This window comes from Dermacentor albipictus, chromosome 7 (assembly GCF_038994185.2).
Source record: "Dermacentor albipictus isolate Rhodes 1998 colony chromosome 7, USDA_Dalb.pri_finalv2, whole genome shotgun sequence".
In the NCBI taxonomy this organism is placed as follows: domain Eukaryota; kingdom Metazoa; phylum Arthropoda; class Arachnida; order Ixodida; family Ixodidae; genus Dermacentor; species Dermacentor albipictus.
The window spans coordinates 129,203,889-129,222,871 of NC_091827.1; the positions used below are offsets into that span (position 1 = coordinate 129,203,889).

Genomic DNA, 18,983 nt, shown 5'->3' on the forward strand with positions numbered 1-18,983 from the left:
TCTATTGGGGCTGCTGAGGCTGCCATTGGGGCTGTCTTCTTGGTCGTCTCTGGACAATCTTCTCGGACGATCTTCTTGGTCGTCTCTGGTAGAATTCCGTGTTCCGGGGGCAGCTGCTGTAGCCGGCGGCTTGCTCGATGTTCCGGGAAGGCGCTGGTATTGTCTTTCCTGTCCGGGCTCGAGTTACGGTTTGTCGGGGGCATCCAGTACATGAACGTAAAGCACCTCCACCAGATGTCACGTGGCGGTGACGTTTAAGAACACAGTAGCAATAGTGTGAAAGACAAAATGAACTTTTATTGGGCGAACCTGTGTCCACAAAAACAGGCTACACTTATAACACAACGATAGCGGCGAACACGGTCCGCGATGGTCGAAAATCTGATTAGCGGATCCAGCGCGTCGGATTTTGTACAGCAGCCGTCGAACGTTCCAGACTAATCGTTGGGACCCGCGTGCCTTCCACAATGTTCTACACCTTTCGCGACAGGCGATGAAATCAGATACCACAATGTTCGGCAACAACAAACAGCGGATAGAAGCATCGATAACTTTCCAGAAACTTCGGATAAACGGAGGCGCGTCCCGCGCTGTGCGATAACATTTGTTAGGCGGCGAAGCGTGGTCGCCCGATAAAGATAAGTACACACGTCAATATTTCCGAATTATGGTCGACTTAGACAAGCGAATGCTCCCGAAACAAGCAGTTTTCAAGGTTTGGCTCCCTTGCAACAAAATGTAAGGGAGTTATGTAGTAAACAATTAACTCCGCGTAGTTGACGCCGTCAATGCCCGTGACATTCCGGTAGCGTTTTTACAATTGCTCGTAGGTACAGCGGCGCGGGGCGCTTTTCACGGCGCTCGATGTTTCTGCGCAGGCGTGAGTAAGAGCGAGTGCGAGAGAGAAAATGTGGGGGCCTTTGATCCTTGAATATGTAAGTCTGCCTAGGCACCACGGAAGAGGTTTCTTAACGCGTGTTGTATGCATTTCTCCCCTAGGAATGCCGGCATTGTGGAGTGCGGTCCAGTTTGTTTACGCTACTGAAGAGCGCTGAGCTCCAGAGATACGTGGTATCTGAACGAATTCACCTATGGGCTAAGTGATCCCCCCCACCCCCTCGCATGTTGCTACTCCAGGATGGCACTTTATATCGGCGCAGTATGCACCCTACAACCCCTGAGGTGCGGCTTGTCATTCCCCGGCGTCTTCGTATCACTGTTCTATCGCGGTCACACGATGTACCAACTTCTGGTCAGCTCGGGGAATATTGTACGTACGACCCTGTCTGGCGAGGACTCTTTTTGTCCAATCTATATGAATCTGTCCGCCGCTAGGTAAATTATTGTGAGTTATGTCAGTGCCGGAAGAAGCCGTCTGTCCTCCCTGCTGGTCAATTCCAACCTTTTGACTTTCTTGCCGAATCATTCTATCATGTTGGTGTAGACCTCCTGGGACCTTTCCCTCATCTCACTGTGGCAACAAGTGGATCGCCGTCTCTACAGATTAAACAGCTCGGTTGGCGATCAACCGAGCCCTTTCAACCTCCTGTACCCCAGACGTAGCCGACTTCTTTTTGCAAAGATTTCTTCACCACGGCGCTTCTCGTCAACCTATTACCGACCAGGTCGCTCCTTCCTCTCTACAATTGTGGAAAACTTGCTCCGCTCCTGTTCCACCAAACACAAACTTAATACTGCGTACCAAATGCAGAAGAAAGGTTTTACTGAGCGGATTAACCGAACAATAACATACTTTCTCTCTATGTATGTTTCTCATGACCATAGTGATTCGGATACTTCTCCCCATTTTGTCACGTTCGCGTACAATTCATCCCACCACGACAATGCATGTTACTCGCTGTTTTATTTGTTGTACGGTCACTATTCTGTATTACCTTTCGATTCAATACTCCCTACCCTTTAAAAGTCCCTGTCTTAGTATGTCCACGACGTCATTTCCTGAGTTGAAGCACGCCATGTAGCTCAAAAAGCAGAAAAGAATTTTTGACAGTCGTCGGCTTCACGCCGGCCATACTCCCGGTGATATTGTCCGTCTATGGTCTCCGATACGCCGCGTCGGCCACTCAGAAAAACGAACGTCTCGCTACTCAGGTCCTTACCACGTCCTCCGCTTGGTGACCGATGTAACCTGCGATATCTCTGCGGTCACATGCACACCGAGACTTCACATGACGTTGTTCATGTCAGCAGCCTAAAACGCTACCAGTCCTCTTCTGCGCAGGGAGCACCGGGACGATGCTACCACGCGGGGCGGAAGCATGATACACTGCTCTGCACAACATTGAGAAAGAGGAATTTGGGGCTGAAGAAGACGACACTTCAGTGACTGGCCAGCTGGGAACTTGTCTCTGTCAATTATGTACATAGTTTAAATAGATTGCCCATCTTGCTTCTTCCCTCCGCAACAATATCTAAACGATATCTAAACCGCATCTTCTGGAAATCGTGTACTGGGCTACTTAGGTCGTAATGTAGCCTTTGCACCACCTTCTGTCAAACTCGTTGCTTATGTAACTCTTGCCCGACCAGAGTGTGCAAGTTACATTTTTGATCCTCACCAAGCTCATTTGATTAACATGTTAGAATCGTTGCCCGCAGAACCGTGCCTCCAGATTTATTCTCTCTAACTACTTCTACCATGAAATCACAGGTTGACTCACCTCTCGTCGAACAAGTGCGCGTCTTGACCTTTTTCAAAAGTGCTCTCAGAACCAAACAATCGTTTCATTCGACCTGCGCATCGCATATCACGCAACAGCCATCCAAACACCGTCGATCCACAACGCGACAACACAACGTCATTTCAAATAGTAATTATTTTGCATATGTACTAGCCAGCATAGAGTATCCTACGATTACTAGAGGGAACCCTGGCGCTGTGATCGCTCAGACACCATGGGAATGGATTCGTGTGATCTTCGTGCAAGCGGCTTCGACCGTTCTTGAGGCTTTGTTTATTGCGTTTACCTGGGCCTAACTTGGCCTTAATTCCAAAGCATTTTGTTTAATGGACGGGCTCATAGGACGCTGCAAGCATTCGCAATCACTGCGAACTGCAGAGGTTCCACTTGCGCATGCGTCCAAGGCGCAATGGTTTCAATATGCTAGAGCTATTTTGCTCTAATCCTCAGGTCGGACACTATTATTATTGTATTCTTATTTGTTTACAACACACTATATTCTTTAAACTGATGACTTTGCGAAGTCACGAAGCTATTTAAAGCCTAGAGGACGAAGTTTGGGCGAATTCATGTGCTATCCATCTTTCCCATGTTGGCTGAACTGCCATGCTCGCAGCTCCCAAGTACTCACTAGCGTATAAGTACTCACTATTGTATGAAACTCTATGCTACCCAGGCCTAGAACGACCTTCCTACAAGCGTGGCTTTGATAACGAATTACCGCCAATTGAAGTCTGTCATCGAAGAACATAACAACCCACAGTTCCGTGCCATTCATGTAATGCATCGGCACCATTTGACAGTAGAATAAAAATAAAATTAAGAAATGAAGAGTTACTAGCGCGTGCTCTAATATAAAATAAAGTGGCATGCATAACGTGTGTCCTAATTTGAGTAGCATTTAAATAAAATTTTTATTCAACATTTCAAGCTTCGTCTAAGGTTGATTCCAAGTACATTGGACCTTACGTAATTTTCCTATTCCAACCACAGAAATGTACGCTTCGACACAGAATTCCTTCGCAAATATTATTGGCAGTGTTTTTTCACTGTTATTCTTCTAATACGTTTAGTTATTTGTCCTTGGAAGATTTCCTTAATTCACGTAGAATGCGGTGCATGTGGCAAACACATGACGAGCACTTGAAACAAGTCTTTCGCTGGGGTACGCTCGGTGTGCTTTACCTGACCGCCGCCTTAACCGGCGCGAAATCGCAGTAAATGAGCCTCTTTATTTTACTGCTAACAAGTTTATTCATTGGCATCTGGCTACTGAATCAAACTGCTATTTTCATTCATTCGTGTTGAAATCTATTCAGCTTTGTCTATTGCAACATGCCTGCGCCACTCGATTTATGGGTCTTCGGGGTCGTCAATCAAAGGAGGTGACAATGCGGTCAGGCCACTCACCTCCAGCGCACTGCACATTTCGCGGCCAATCACACGTCTGCAGCTCGACGCTGAAGTAGAGGCCTCCCGTGCAGCTCTCGTGCAGAGCATCGCCGAACACGCACACAAAATACTTGCTGCAGTCATTCTCGTCCGCGTAGTAGCCGAACTGCTCCGGACACTTGAACTCCTCGCTGGGAGAGGCGCCCTCTGCAAAACAAATTAGGAAGCTGTAGCGGCCGGGGATCACCACAATAAGGCGGTCTCCCAATCTGACAGCATTTTTTAGTCATGTATGTGTGCGTGGGCGTCTCTGGGCGCGTTCCTGTGTGTGGAGGCGTGTGTGTACAGTTTGTAAAAGTGTCCATGCGTGAGAGCGCATGCACGTATATGGCAATAAACGATCGCGCAACACGGGCACCTATGCGTCATCCGGCCCGTTGCAACATTATCGCAGACGCTGCATATGGCTGAAAACATGCGCGGCCTCGAATGCCACAACAAAGTGCGTGATCTATTGTTCGTGATTGTAGCTTCCCTGGTGCCTGCATCGGAACAACATTTGGCTGTAACTATACCATGTACTCTGTTAGTAGCATTTAGGGCGGTTTCCCGGGTACGCGATAATAAATAGCCTATATACAGCATTCGGCAAGTATTTGTGAATATCGCAAGAACCTCTGTGACACAGCTCTTTTAAACTATTTATGTGCTCTGGATGAATACCAATTGCATTTTTTGGTTGACAATTAGCAAGAACATCGAGTCGAAAACCGAAACCTCCGTTCAGCGGTTTACTAACTGCCGTAAATTAATTTCGATCTGACCAGGCGATGAACTACTTTGTTTATCCGCCTTTCTCCCGAAGCGATGGTGCATCAGTGGCTGTCACTTGACACCGGTAGGTAAAAGCGCGATAGCCAGCATGTGAAGCCCGTTCTGTCAGCCCTACATTACCAAGCTTTCGACGGGGGAATTGGTGTGTGTGGAAATTGGTCCCTCTTCCTCACAAGTTGAATACGTTTGCTCCCCTGCACGGGAAACAGGGCTTGCTACACCTCTGATCAAATAACGTATTGGGGGAGTGCATATTCCAGTTTATATTAAGACGAAGCAAGGAAAGAGAAAAGCAGAAGGCAGGGAGGCTAACCAGAATAACGTCCGGTTGGCTACCCTACACCGGGGGAATGGGAAAGCGAAAACAAAGATGACAGGGAGAGAGAGAGGATGGAAGGAAAAAGGAAATTAGCGGTGAGTTCACTGACGGTTGTGGTCTAATAGTTATTGCACAATAGTCACAGACGTTCACGCAAGCCCGTCGTCCTCAAGAAGCACAAAAGTGCCTTCACCGCTTTATGGGCCGACGAGCGATGGGGGCGGTATTCAAGCAGCACCTGCACGGAAAGCGGCCAATTGTCCAGAGCGTTAGCAAGTTCTGGTCTTTCTGGGGCATATCGTGGACAGTGGCACAGCATGTGATCGATATCGTCTTCGGTGCCGCAGATCTCGCATGCTGCACTGTCGGTCACTCCAATTAATGTAGAGTATGCCTTTGTGAAGGCAACTCCTAACCAAAGGCGACAGAGAAGCGTAGCTTCACGTTGACGAAGTCCGAATGGAGGTCGGAGTTGCAGTGAGGGGTTTAATCGTTGCAGTCGTGCAAGTCTTAAGTATGGAGCGACGAATAAATGGAGGTGAGCCGGCCACGTAATGTGTTGGGCAGGTAACCTGGCATCTACTATAATTGCAGGCTGGCTGCCAAGGGAACGAAAACGCATGTCGAAGAGGGCAACTAGTTTGAGTGATGCAGTTAGGCAGTTTGCAGGAACAAAGTGAAGTCAGCTGCTTCAAGTCAGGGATAACTGGAGGCCGCTAGAAGAAGCCTGTGTCCTGCTGTGAAAATGCATGGTATGATCATCATGACGACGATGTTCATATTCAGGCAGACGATGAAGCAGGCGCTGACTCAAATTTCTTGTCCGTTTGCACGTGTGCACTCCTTCTGTTTTACGTGAAAGTGTTTTAGGCCGGCCCTCACCGAAAAGCTGTGTGGTGTACGTCCGTCAAGCAAGCATCGTATCTTGCAAGACCGCAAGATAGCGATACTTTGCCTGCCTAATGGCTAAAGTATTAGCAAGAGAAAGGCTTGATTTGTTAAAGGAACTGCGATCTGCAAGTTCTGTATTTGTTGCAGGCAGGTTATTCAGCTATCATGGATTTTATCGCGGAGTGATTTCGAGCACATTATGCCCTGCACAGTGGACACCTAGAATGGCAGTAAAGATGACAGTGCTGAGGAAAGCTCACACTGAGTGAGCTTTCCCGGTATATGACAAATGTCGACCGCTGCGAAGTCGCCTGATCAACCCCGGGGATTTCCTTAAACGATCTATCGTCGCGACGATAGATCGCGGCAGTAGCTTCTGCAACATACCGCTCCCGTGCGAAGAGAATTAAGGAGCGCCAATGAGGAATCTGACCACAGCTTCGAGCTTCTAACTTGTAACCTCGTCGAGTGACACTGCTGCAACAGGCGTGACCACTGAAAACCGCAGACGACCGGAAACTTCAACAGGATCACACTTCGGCTGCATAACTGCCAGCTGCACGGCCCACATCGACCACACCCACACCATCCCGCAACATAGAATAAAGAACCAACGTATAAAGCCCAAACACACGGCTGCACGCACACCACATCACCACACTACAAGCGAGACGCCATCCTGCTACGCTGCTACGGTTGCCACATTAAAACTGACTACTGTCACCAAGTCTAGGAAGCGTCTCAGGAGCTGGCAACCTCAGCGCGTAGCAACACGGCGGGGCTCTTGCGGTTCCCGATTTCAGTGCATGGACCCTATGGGTAGTTTTTCCTCTAGAGTCAGTATAGTAACTCTATGTCTTAAACTTCGTAAAGTAGCGACATTATTCTCCTCCGCCTTCATTCCTCCTCGTTTCTCGTCTCTTTCACGCTCCCTCCTCGACCGTGGCGTCGCGTACATCGCTCGAGCGTAGCAGACGACTTTTCGCATAGTGTTCGTCTTAGGCCACTTGTTCGTATTAGGCCACAGTCGTCGTCCAGATGCTTATATGTTTCTAGAAATGATGAATCGTCACGTTTTATATTATTACGTATACACGTTGCCGGATGTTCCTGAAATGCCTGATATAAAGTCAGAACCTTGTAACTTGGACAATAAGCTTCGGAATGTTCGTTATAAGTTTTTTATGAACCGGATGGCGTGCTTCCGGAGAATAACATTACTTGCAAGGTTTTCTTTGCTAGTGGTACGCCATACTTAAACGCAAGAGATCAATCTACAAACGATAATGGTATACTACACCCGGCGATTAAACCACGCGTGAAGCAAAGTATTTATTTTATTGGAGGTACCTATTGTTCTTGATAAGTAATTTCTCAGGTGGGTTATTTGCCTTCTCCGAATTAGGTGCTGATGAAAGTATACCGCGAATAATATATGAGAACTGACTGATTTGAAAAGCGAACTGTGTGTTAGTGCTTATTACATTCCTTTTAGATCTAAACGTTACGTATTCGGTCAAACTGAGCAAGTTCTTTCGAAGCCACCTGTATGTTATGTTCACTACATCCGTAAGATTAGCATTATGCAAGAACTCATGGGTGTCATATACGTAGAACACAGCAGCTAACCAGTCAGTTATCAAAACAAGATTGCTTGTATAGAGCATATACCGAACAGGACCTAAAATTTATTCTCGTGGTACGCCACGCTTGATAAAATCTATATTTGAAGCTGTATTTGCTAATCTCACTAATTGAACGCAACCTTCTGCATTATTTTTAAGTAGTTCGAGTAGAATGCCACGGATGCTATTAACCTCAAGTTTAACCATCACAATATAGTGTTTCATGCAGTCAGTTGCCTTCAAAAAAAAACAAAACAATAGGCCAACAATGTGCATTTTACTTTATATGCTTGTAATTATTTTTTACTTGATATTTCAGAGAACGACTGCCTCCGATTTGACCTTTCTAACAGATAAACTGATGTTTTGCATTAGGACCTTCTTTTGAAAGAAATCTTGGAGCTTGATATTAATAACATGGTCCACAATTTTTGAAAGAGTAACCAAGGTAGCTTAGAAGCGCGTGTGTGTGTGCCTCCTTCTGTTTCTGCGTCTTGGCTTTCGCTGATTTTTCTCGCTTTAAACAAGCGTAGGCCAGCAGTTACTTAGTATATTTATTTCTACTCAGTTACAAACTGCACTGCACCTTCAAAAGAGCGATTACTTAAAATAAGGTGCTAAGGATGACAAGTAATGACTGAAAATTGGGTATTAACATGATAGAAATATCGCTTATTCCGTATGATGGCCTCGTCACCCCTCCCTATCGGCTCTGACAAAATAAACTTCACAGAGATAGTTATCGAACGGCCTTACGTCAGACGTATGAAGTACCAGGTTTTCATAAAGCCGAGGAAGTCGAATTTTTTTCCTAACACTTTTAGATAAGGGCACAGTTCACTCTCTTTGTTACGAAGGCTATGTGCGTTCATATGAAAAAAAAATTACAGCATGTTAGGTCTGGCTTGTACATCGTGCATTAGACTCATTCCATGAGCACGTATGGTAAACGACCGTAGAAATGCAGGCTAATCGCATATGAAGCTTTCTCTAGGGTAGCCTAAGGAAAATCGTAGATCCTAACGATTCATCGTATGCGCCGTTTTCTCGAAATTTCTTTCGTACGATGTAAACCACACCACCAACACCTTTTTCTTTTCCTACAGCGTCGCGTTTCCGTGCACGCGTATGAGAAACCACATCCTTTGTATTCAGCGCACGCACTCTTTAAACGCCACGAAGGAAACGTGACTACTTTCGCCATTACTCCACTTTTCGGACTGGGCTGGCACACGCGTCTTGTTTTCAGTGGCACAGCGTGCTAGAAAGGCTCACTGAGAGCGAAGCCGCCCGCAGCACGCGGCCACCTGATGTCTTCGACAGAAACCAGCTGATTCGAGGCGTGCCGCCATTTTGGTCGGCAAAGGAGGGCATTATGACGCCTCTGGCTGTCTAGCGGGAAAACGGCACTGTCGCCATGTACTGACAGGACCACTCTAGGCATCGTGTCACCAGAAAGAGAGAGAGAAGGGCAAAGTAAAGAAAGGGAGGTTAACCAGAGATTATCTCCGGTTGGCTACCCTGCACTGGGCGAGGGAAAAATGGATGCGATAGGTGAGAGAGAGAAAAATAATTTAAAAACATACACACACACACACACACATACATTCGATACAGAACTGTTTCTGCGGGCATTGTCACGCATTCTGCGAACACGTTCCCAGTGTTACGCACAAGTAGCATTTTCTTTCATCTTGTAATGCAATACAATGTTGTTTTGATAACAGGTGGTTGAGTTCTAGTGAGAAAATTTAAGGGAGGAGTGCTTTCGCCATCGGGACAACCTTCTTTTGAAAGAAATCTTTGAGCATGATATCAATAACCTGGTCAGCAATTTTTGAAAGCGTAAAAGAACCAAGGTAGCTTAGAAGCGTGCGTGTGTGCCTCCTTCTGTTCCTGCGTCTTGGTTTTCGCTTATTTTTCTCGCTTTAAACAAGCGTAGACCGACAGTTACTTAGTATATTTAGTTCTACTCATTTACAAACTGCACTGCGCCTACAATGGCTCCCAGGACATTGCAACATCAGCGGGAATGACCACGCCACGAAGCCGTCCGATCTGCACATGAAAGCGGTGAACGTGTCTTGATTCCGCATTTGCGAAGAGATGTTGCGGCTAGGCTGCGACTGATGTCCCATGAAACTACTTTGCCTCTGTAGGACTCGAACGCTTTCACCATGTGTCGTTTGCGTTCGTAGTCTCCGGGCATAGGGATGCACCTACCACCTGGGTTACCACGACGTGAACAGACCATGCTGTACCGTCTGTGGCTAGGCGTTGCATTTACGAACTCATATGCCTACCTTATTGGAATGGTCAACAGCCCCACGTGCGCCACATGCAACATTGATGAGACACTCGCACGCATTATCTGTGTCTGCCCGCGATATAGTGCTCAGAGACAAGTGCTGTGCAGAGTACTGGACCAGTTGGACAATCGTCCACTATCAGAATTGAAAGCTTTAGGTCAGTACTCCCACAGAGCATCCACGCTAAAGGCCTTACTCGCATTATTAAGGTTCCTTTGGTCTGCAGGGCTTCACGACAGACTATAAGAACGCCGCCCCCTACCGCTCTGTAGTGTACGCGGTTTTGCCATCCTCGTCTCGATTTCTTTCTATCTCCCCCTTCCGCTCTCTTTCTCTTTTTATCCCCCTTCCACCCTTCCCCCGTGCAAGGTAGTCAACCGGAACTGCCTCTGGTTAACCTCCCTGCCCTTCTATGCATGTAAGGAGCATTTATGGATTAGCTGTAAATTAGAAACAAAAAGGTGTGGTAGTGAGTATCTTACCTATGGACAGCTAGTACTAGCAGAGAACAAAAATACAGAATTTGTTGACTGTTTTAGAAACGATGGTAATGAGTTGAGAAAGTAAGGCGAGCTGATATTAGATAGGAGATATGAATGCACACATGGATGATGTAGAGGGATATATGTAATAACGTAGTTGAAGTATTTAATGACGAAATAAATGTCACAAACCGGTAGCGCGGTAATCAGAAAACAGGTAGTCAAGCGTCCACTACACCTTAGTCTCAGAACCCGTTTACGAGCGCCTAGATCAACTGACGAGAGGTGAACACGGACCCTGGGTAAACGATCATATCCGTATAATCTTAACTCTCGGAGAGACACCAACGCAAGACAGGAGAATACAGCAGCAGAATACTGCAAACTAAGCAAAAAATAGCAGAAATAGGAAAAACCGCAGATAAGAAAGTCTTTTAAAAAGCAGTCTGGGAGTACAAGGCGCTGACAGATGTCATGCAGCATGATGCAACAAGCACCGCTAAAGTTCGTTGGAGTGGGACGAGAAAACCACGCAAGAGGTGAAACTAAGAAATTAAGTAAGCTGCAGAAGACCGTAAGGAAGAAGACCACCTGTAGAAGACCGCCCAGGAATCGTCGGGAAGCCAAAAATGCCATAGTCCTGCACCGCACACGTAGCACAGTCACAGCATGAGCTGGAGGAGCCGCTCCATAGGAGTCCGTAGTAAACTGCTTGAAGACGCTAAGTGCAAGTACTCAGTGTAGGGAAACCCATGTTTTAATTTGCACACATTTTTGAGAACGAACTGAACTGGCCGCCCGACGCCGACGGCAAGCTGTGGCTTCTGCTGCTCTCTGCTGAAACCGACGTTACCTGGTTGCACCTGCGTGCGCAGCTCTACGATTCCCTTCTTCAGCAACGGTAGGTAACTTGCGAGAGGGCGCCATAGCGTGCACCAAAGAGTAAGCACATTGCGCACATGTCACGCTCCTTGGCACGTGGCACAATATAATGCAACTGCTACATGACGTGCCACCTTGTGCAATAATATGTAACTGCAATGCAAAATCTGCACGCATCGACGCTACTCGGTGTGCAACTCACATCGCGCAATCTTCGCGGGCCTGTGCGCCTGCATAGGGCATCTTCGCGCAGAACCTAGCAAGCGCTGGCGCGGCGCAGTAGCAGAGTAGCTGACTCCGTAGGCTCGTCGAGGACTGGGCTTTTCTTTGTTGCCCTCGTTCCTGGCGATAGCTGCGACAGGCACCGGCAGCGGCAGCGGACAACATCTCCAACGAAAACAGCTATTGGGTTGAGCCCATAAGAGCTTATTCTTTAAAAAAAAATTATGTTCGGTCTCATGCATTATGTATGGATGTAAAGTTAATAATTCAAGAGGTACTGCTTAAATGGAAGAAGTACGGCGAAAGAAAATGACGGGTAAGTGAAGTAGTGCACCACAAATAAAGGTGCAAATAAAAGTTAAGTGCATGGCATTCGCATAAAAAGAGAAAACGTGCACTAAACCATTCAGAACCACCTAGAAGCACTCGGAGCTGCAACCAAAATTCGCAAATGGCTATAAAGGAAGAAATCAGTAACATCTTAAGATAGACGAAAAGCTGCGGTAAAGCTGAAATATTATTATGGATAGCTACAGCAAGAAATCATAAGCCCGACGCGAGTGGAAGCAGCAACGATTATAGACGAATATATGAATAGAATGCCTGAGAGATCAAAAATTTAGCGTAGAAAGCTCTTGCTGGAAAGAAACAGAAAAAATGACCCAATACCACGGCCGCAGGGACCGATGAAATCCCAATGCAGCTAATCAAACAGCTGGGTCTAACGAGCAAGGCACTGCGGACTAATGACAAGGAGGGATTTAGTGAAACAAGGCTAATTCCGTTTATGTGGCACCAAGGCAAGATGATTCTTAACTATCAGGGCAAAAGTGATAATGAAAAGACGCGCACGTACAAGCCAGTTAAAGTAACGCCGATGATATATACAATGGAAATGCGAGCCATAATGTTAGAGCTGCCAAAATGGGTGGCGATAAATCATATGCTGGGAGAACTTACGCTTAGAGAACAGACGCGTAGAGTATATCTTTGTAGTAACGCAGCAATATAGATTTTATTATTTGCTCAGAATAGGCCTTTATGGATAGCTTTTTTAGATAATAAGGGAGCTTAGAACGATATACACAGGGAATTGCAGATGGTTATTCTCGAGCATGAGGGCATGGACCACGATTTAGTGCAGCTGCTAAAGGGAGATACATAGACACAACCGAGTGCAAACTGTATCGGAAGGCTGGATATGTAATGAAGTGTTTGATATTAACTAAGGACTGAAGCAACGGCGTCCTCTATCTTCATTCCTTTTAACCGTCAATGCAAAGGGCGTAAAAACACGCGAGGAAAGCAGTGAAGGAGCTTTTTTAAGCGAAAGCGTCAAGTGGCAATTGAGCGAAAAAGCCGGCCACGTCTCTAGCAGCGTGACGACACCGGCTGCGACGCCGCGAGCGCGCCTCGATGGCGCAGCACGGCCGGCAGCGCACTAGGTGCTGCCTGAAGGGGCATCGCCGCGACACCTCATCACCTCGAAGGGGCGGATGCGGCAACGCGACGGTCTTCGATGTGCAGCGAAGTGTCGCTCAGAACGCGAGCGTCTGTCGGCTCGAATACAGGAACGGCGACGACGAGTCCCGAGGGGCGTGGCGAACATTTGGAAACGCTAAGCGCAGAGATGCGATGCAGTGAGACAGCAGCGAATCTTTGAACCGCTATAACACACCCGCAGCAAAACTCGAAAAAATTACTTGCAACGCAGAACTCTAGGGACCGCTCAGCGTCGTTCAATTGGATATTGATGCTTTCGCGTTCACAACTCATTAGAAGTTCTTGTGTATACTCGCATTTTTTAGCTATCTTACATCCCTAATTGGCAAAAAGTGCTGCAGAAGGTCCCTTGGTTTAAGTATGTGGAGAGCATAGTGCTACTGTCGAGCAGTGCAAGGAATTTTCAGAGACTTGTGATTGTAAGTGGCAATGGAGCAAAGAATTTAGCCGGAACTTTAGAACGAAAATCGTCCATTATGAAAGTTAACGAAGAGACGACTAAGGACGAGGTATACATGCATTAAGAAGTGGCGCCTATTGTTAAGCAATATAAATGCCCAGGTGTATACATAAACGAAAGAAACGCATGCTCAAGCGTGCACCAAGCTAAACTAACAATTTAAGAGAAGCCGAATGCAACAATAGTGCAACACAGAGCACATTTAGTCTACAACAAACACGATGTGGTGCGAAGTATTCAGAAAACTGGAATGGTGCCAGCGCTATCGTTCGGTACTGCAATTATGTGCCATAAAGCAGACAACTGATCGATGTAGGAGAATAATCAGAGGTTGGTGGGCCGACTGGCTTAGGAGGCCCAGGACAAAACTACAAACAAGGCAGTGCAGGGTAATACGGGTTAGGCTTGTTCTGAAGTCAGAGAAGCGCTAAACAAGGTTACTTTTGAAGAATGACAAAAGAAAGTGGATGAGAAGAAATGACCCGCTGAAGAGCAAAAAATCTGCCTGAAAAGCGTGGTCACGGAATAGAGGAAGAGGTTAAGAAAGTTGACAACCTACTACAGGGTAACTGAACGTATAAAGAATCAACGAAGTGTTACAAAAGAGAAAGTGAGAAAAAAACAGAGACGGGAAATTGAATGCAAAAGATCAAACAAAAACACCAGGATATTTACAAAAATGGTAAGAACGAAATCAGGTGGGGAAATATTTATGATAACCCAACGTGGATTGCCTCGAGCTGGCTGCCTCAGGACCAAAACATACTGCAGCAAATGTGCGCCGCAGATTAATGCGTGCGTGTGCTGCAAAAAAGTCTGAAAATGACTCTGTACATTGTAATGCAATCCCAAGATATTTGCCCAGCAAGACCCATAGGGGGTGTCTACCTTCGAATAGTGTTGTCATTCAAAGATGAGAGGGTTAACTGGTCAGCCGTTCAGATAAGTAAGAGATGATTAGAGTATTTGTCAAAAAAAAGCAGGGAAGATATTGGCAAACCCGAATCATTGGAATTGCAAGTATTCGTAAAGTATAGTTATAGAGCTTTTAAGTACTAAGTTTATACTAGATAGAGGTAGGTGTAGTAAAACCTGAATAAATCAAAGCGGCTAGGGCCCCGTTTCAGAGCGTACACGGTCGTCCACAGCCGCCTCGCGCGGACGATGCCGCCGCAGCTGTGACGACGCACCCTCGCCACACGCGAACCGATGACGCCTCCGGACTTTGCTCCGGCCACGAGGGGTGCTTGCTGTCGCCCTTGCTATCTCGCCCTTAGAGTGTAATTAATAAAAGTCTGCACACTAGTGAAGTTGCAACCAAGTTGCCACTGGTTCTCATAATGCAAGTTTCACTCCCATGTTATTGCCGATTGCTTCGAAGGAGAAGTGAAGCAAGTTCTTTAGTGCCTTTAAAGGGACACTAAAGGCAAATAATAAGTGGGCGTGGACTGTTTGATTACCATCCCAGCAACCTCGCAACGCTTGTTTCGTGACAAGAGAGGACTTAGTTTACAAGAAAATTGTGTCTAAAGTGTCCGAATACTTTTTCGAAATTCAAATCTCTCACCACCCAAACGGGGGAGTGGTGACGTTGCATCCGCCATCACCACCTTCTGCTGCCGTCGGTGAGTGAAACGGCGCCCCACGGACGGCGGAACTGAGCCTAGACAGAGCAGTGGATTCGCCACTGCAGCTGCTTTTTGGTCAAATGGCGTAGACCATTCAGGCATCCCGCGCCATAACGGGGAAGTTGGATTCTCTGCTACTTGAAGTCTGTGCAAATTTGGCGAGCCAGCAATACCAGCGCGGTACGGCGCGATAGCGAAAGAAGAGGGCGGCACGGAGTCGACCACTTTCGACCACTCGTGTCGTTGTCAAGGGTAACTTGGATGAGTTCTTCTTGCTAAAAATTAAATAGAACTGGACATGTAGCATTTTATTTCATCGTGTAATACCATATAATGATGCTTTTTGCAAAGAGTGGCTGAGTACTTGTGATCGAATTTAATTGAGGAGTGCTTTCGTCATCGGGCAAGTGCTTGAATGTCCCGGGGGAGTCTCTTATCATGTCCTGCGTTTACCTGGGTTTCTCAATCATTAGGGCCCTGTTCGCTGGTATATTGACGCCTTAGACATTTTCAAGCACTAATCTATCACTTTTGCTTGACTCAATATTTGTCTTTAGTGTCCCTTCAACCATATTAGCCACTCGACTTTCTGTTACAATGTCACAATAGGAATAACTCGGAGACCGTGTTGCGGCCTTTTTAAGGAATGGAAATGCGTTCAGCAGTCAGCCAGAGGGGCCTATTTCGCGTGTCGCCGTGCCCTGGAGCAGCGAGCCTTTCGCCGCCTTTGTTGGCGCGGTGGGGATCGGGGCCAACGGGCACCGGCCGCGCAAGGACGGCCTCTTTTGTCAAGGACGCGGCAAGAGGGTGGGCCTCTCCAGCCGGAGGGCAGAACGCCACTGCTGGCGCGGTGAGCAGCACGCGGTAGGAATACGCTTCCCACCACTTCTAGGCAAACGTTTTCTTGGCAATGATCGCGACATGTTGTGGCAATTTTACGAAGCAAGGGCATGCAGAAATGTCTTGTATTACCTTCAAGGGGCAAGCTTTAGTCGAGTCTACACCCTTCCACAGTAAAAAGAAATAAAAAGCGACTTGAAAATAACGAAAAAAAAACGTTTTATTTGGAGTTGTAGTTAATATACTCTTCGTGGCTGAAGCTTCGAAGTCTTCATTTGGGCAGACAAATTCAGCCGGGGCAAGGACGAGGCGAGCAATTTTGGTGGAGAGACAGCTATGATAACCGGGTGCTGCCAACCGCATTGGCAACAGCTCTCGTTCTCTGGTCGGCGGCACCCCTATTGTACTTTTCTACGTCAATTTCGGATACCATTTGTGGGTAAGCGAGCATTTAGAGAAACAATGTGTCGTGACATCTCCCGGAAGCGCGATGGTTTAATGGGTGCACAAGTAGCTTGCGCTCGTTAGCTGTCCTCCTTTGATGATGAAGTTTGCGAAATTGGCGTGCTCACCCTTGACTGGGACCCTTCTAAACCAGTACAGCTTGAAACTACACATCCATATATACGCGTTTAATCCGCTTCTTACGAGAAATGATAGCACCACGGCAAAAATAGTCTCCGTTACATCATAACTTAGCACAGCCTTTGACACTGCGACCTTCTTCCCTACCTTAGCATGTAAAGCATGTAACTTTTTGGTTGCGGCATACACAAACTTGCATTTAGCGAAAAGGGTTCCCCAAAGGATTAGTCCAGAAGATGGCGTGTCATTGGCACGCCATCTTCTGTTTAGAATTTCTCGTGCTTCAGGCGCTCTTAAATGCCTACATGATACACCATAATGAAGTTTCATAACGTCTATAATTGCGCTGGTTGACATCCGTTCACATTGAATAGCAGGTTTCACACAAACGCAGCAGCGATTCTGTCGTCGTCAACTTTTTGCTTCGCATGGTGATTTTTACGCTACCGTCCTCCTATTCTGTGTGAACACAGCACAATACTATGACTCATACGTGAGTAATTATTTCGAGACATAATGGCCGGTACATTTGCCATCCAGAAGTTTTCTGAGACGAAATCAAAATGGCGCAGGCAGGTGTGCAGAAAACAATAAAATAATTTAGACAAAAACGTGAGCTGCGACTTATTGAGAAATGTTCATAGAATTCGCGACGAAAACCATTCACGAGTGAAATGGTACAGCTTTCGCCAAAGTGATCCGCTCACGCACCAGTCACCAAAAAAAGAAGGTTCCTTGAAAGCAGCTGAAGCTTCTACGAAGATAACCATGAGGAAGGTGTTGCCGTTATATATGGTGTCCTTGTGATAACGTGGCATGAGAAAAATAAGTAAAAAAAATAGCTTCTGGCATTTCACGAGCGGGAACAAAGGTGTGATTGAGGTGCCTCGCTAGTAGCACCTCTGTCTGTTGGCACTGCTATTAAGGGCGACATTTAAGTGAGTTGGTGGACATCAATGGTGCAACTTCTGTAGACGCAGAAGGCAAGGGAGACAAACACTCAACTCACATTACATTTTCATTCAATATGTAGCGACAGATATACGGAAAAATTATGGCAGTGCACGAACAAAAAAAAGAATAAAAACTCACCTGCAACAAAAGAAAATTTTTCTTTTGCATTCCCCACATGGTTCGGCGCGCACATACATTCACAAAAGCGGTTGCCCCCTTGTCCAAGATATTGTATTTCTTTTTATGTGAATATGATTTGTAGGTGGTTGATGAATTTGTCTTGCGGTTTCTAAATGAGGTAAAATCGAATCATCTGGCCGGTTACACTGTTTTTCTGTGTCGCGATGATGTTAGTTTTATTATCGCACTGCAATATTTCTTCCATATATATGTCACTAACATATATATGTCATTAACAAAAATTTATTCCCGAGTCGAGCGCTTGTGTGTGTCTTCCTTGCCTACCGTAGAGCAAATGGCGAAGCTGTTTATGTTCATCTACTGCCAAGGCACGTGTTGCGAAATGTAGCCACGCAGCAGCGGTTGGCCGGCGTCAACATGCCGCTCCACAGCCACCGCGTTTGAGAAGCTCGAGCACAATGCCAATCATTGTTGGGGACGCCAATGCGCAATATAGCTGTGAAATTGCCACTTTACCCCTGACATTTCTTTTCAGGGCACGTAGCGCAGGCTGTCTAATGTCGGGCAAGTCCAAAATGAAGTCTGCCCAGTAAGGCTTGCAATGACACATTGGTACGCCCTGCCAGATCCCTTGGCCTCATGCGCCAATCGCGCAGTTTTTCGTGAAAAACGAACGCTAGAATTGATAATAAAGTGACAATTAATGCCCATTAGCCTCCTATATACCGCTTAGCTGCAGAGTCTAGCGAATTTCACATTCCCTTCCTTCGTATTTACGTAGTTTGTTTGATTTCAGTGTCTATTCATCAAGCGTGATTACCCCCTTTGTCTTTGCTTTAGTCCATGTCGATCACTTGCGTAATGCCCATCTGAATAAATGGAACGAAATTAAAGCCAGGCAGGACATCTGGCTTTCCAGTTTTGAGAGAGCGCATGCATGTGCTCTCCGCGCCGCCAGCGCTCGAGCGCGTCCGATGGCCGCGTACAATTAAAACAGGGCGACAGCCTCTTGTCGTCCTTGGCGCCCACGACGAGCGCGCGCACTTGCGGGCATATTACAACGGCGCCGCAGTCGGCATGGTGTCCGAGCACTGAGCGCAGCAACCTGCAGTCGGCGTACGTGCAACCGCAAGTCGATAAAAGCGCCTCCCTGCTCAAAAAAGCACGTGCCACAAGATGACCGGCGTGGCTCCCGCCTCTCCTGTTTTCCACCA

General features: G+C 46.7%; 1 protein-coding gene across 1 annotated transcript in view; it reads right to left on the minus strand.

Moving 5' to 3' along the window:
* Cda5 (Chitin deacetylase-like 5) overlaps positions 1-18,983 on the minus strand; it is a 371,641-nt gene that overhangs the window by 122,971 nt on the left and 229,687 nt on the right. Inside the window, exon 2 of the mRNA XM_065424245.1 lies at positions 4,113-4,301. Coding sequence (XP_065280317.1) covers positions 4,113-4,301 — 189 coding nt within the window. The remainder of the gene's footprint in view (positions 1-4,112; positions 4,302-18,983) is intronic.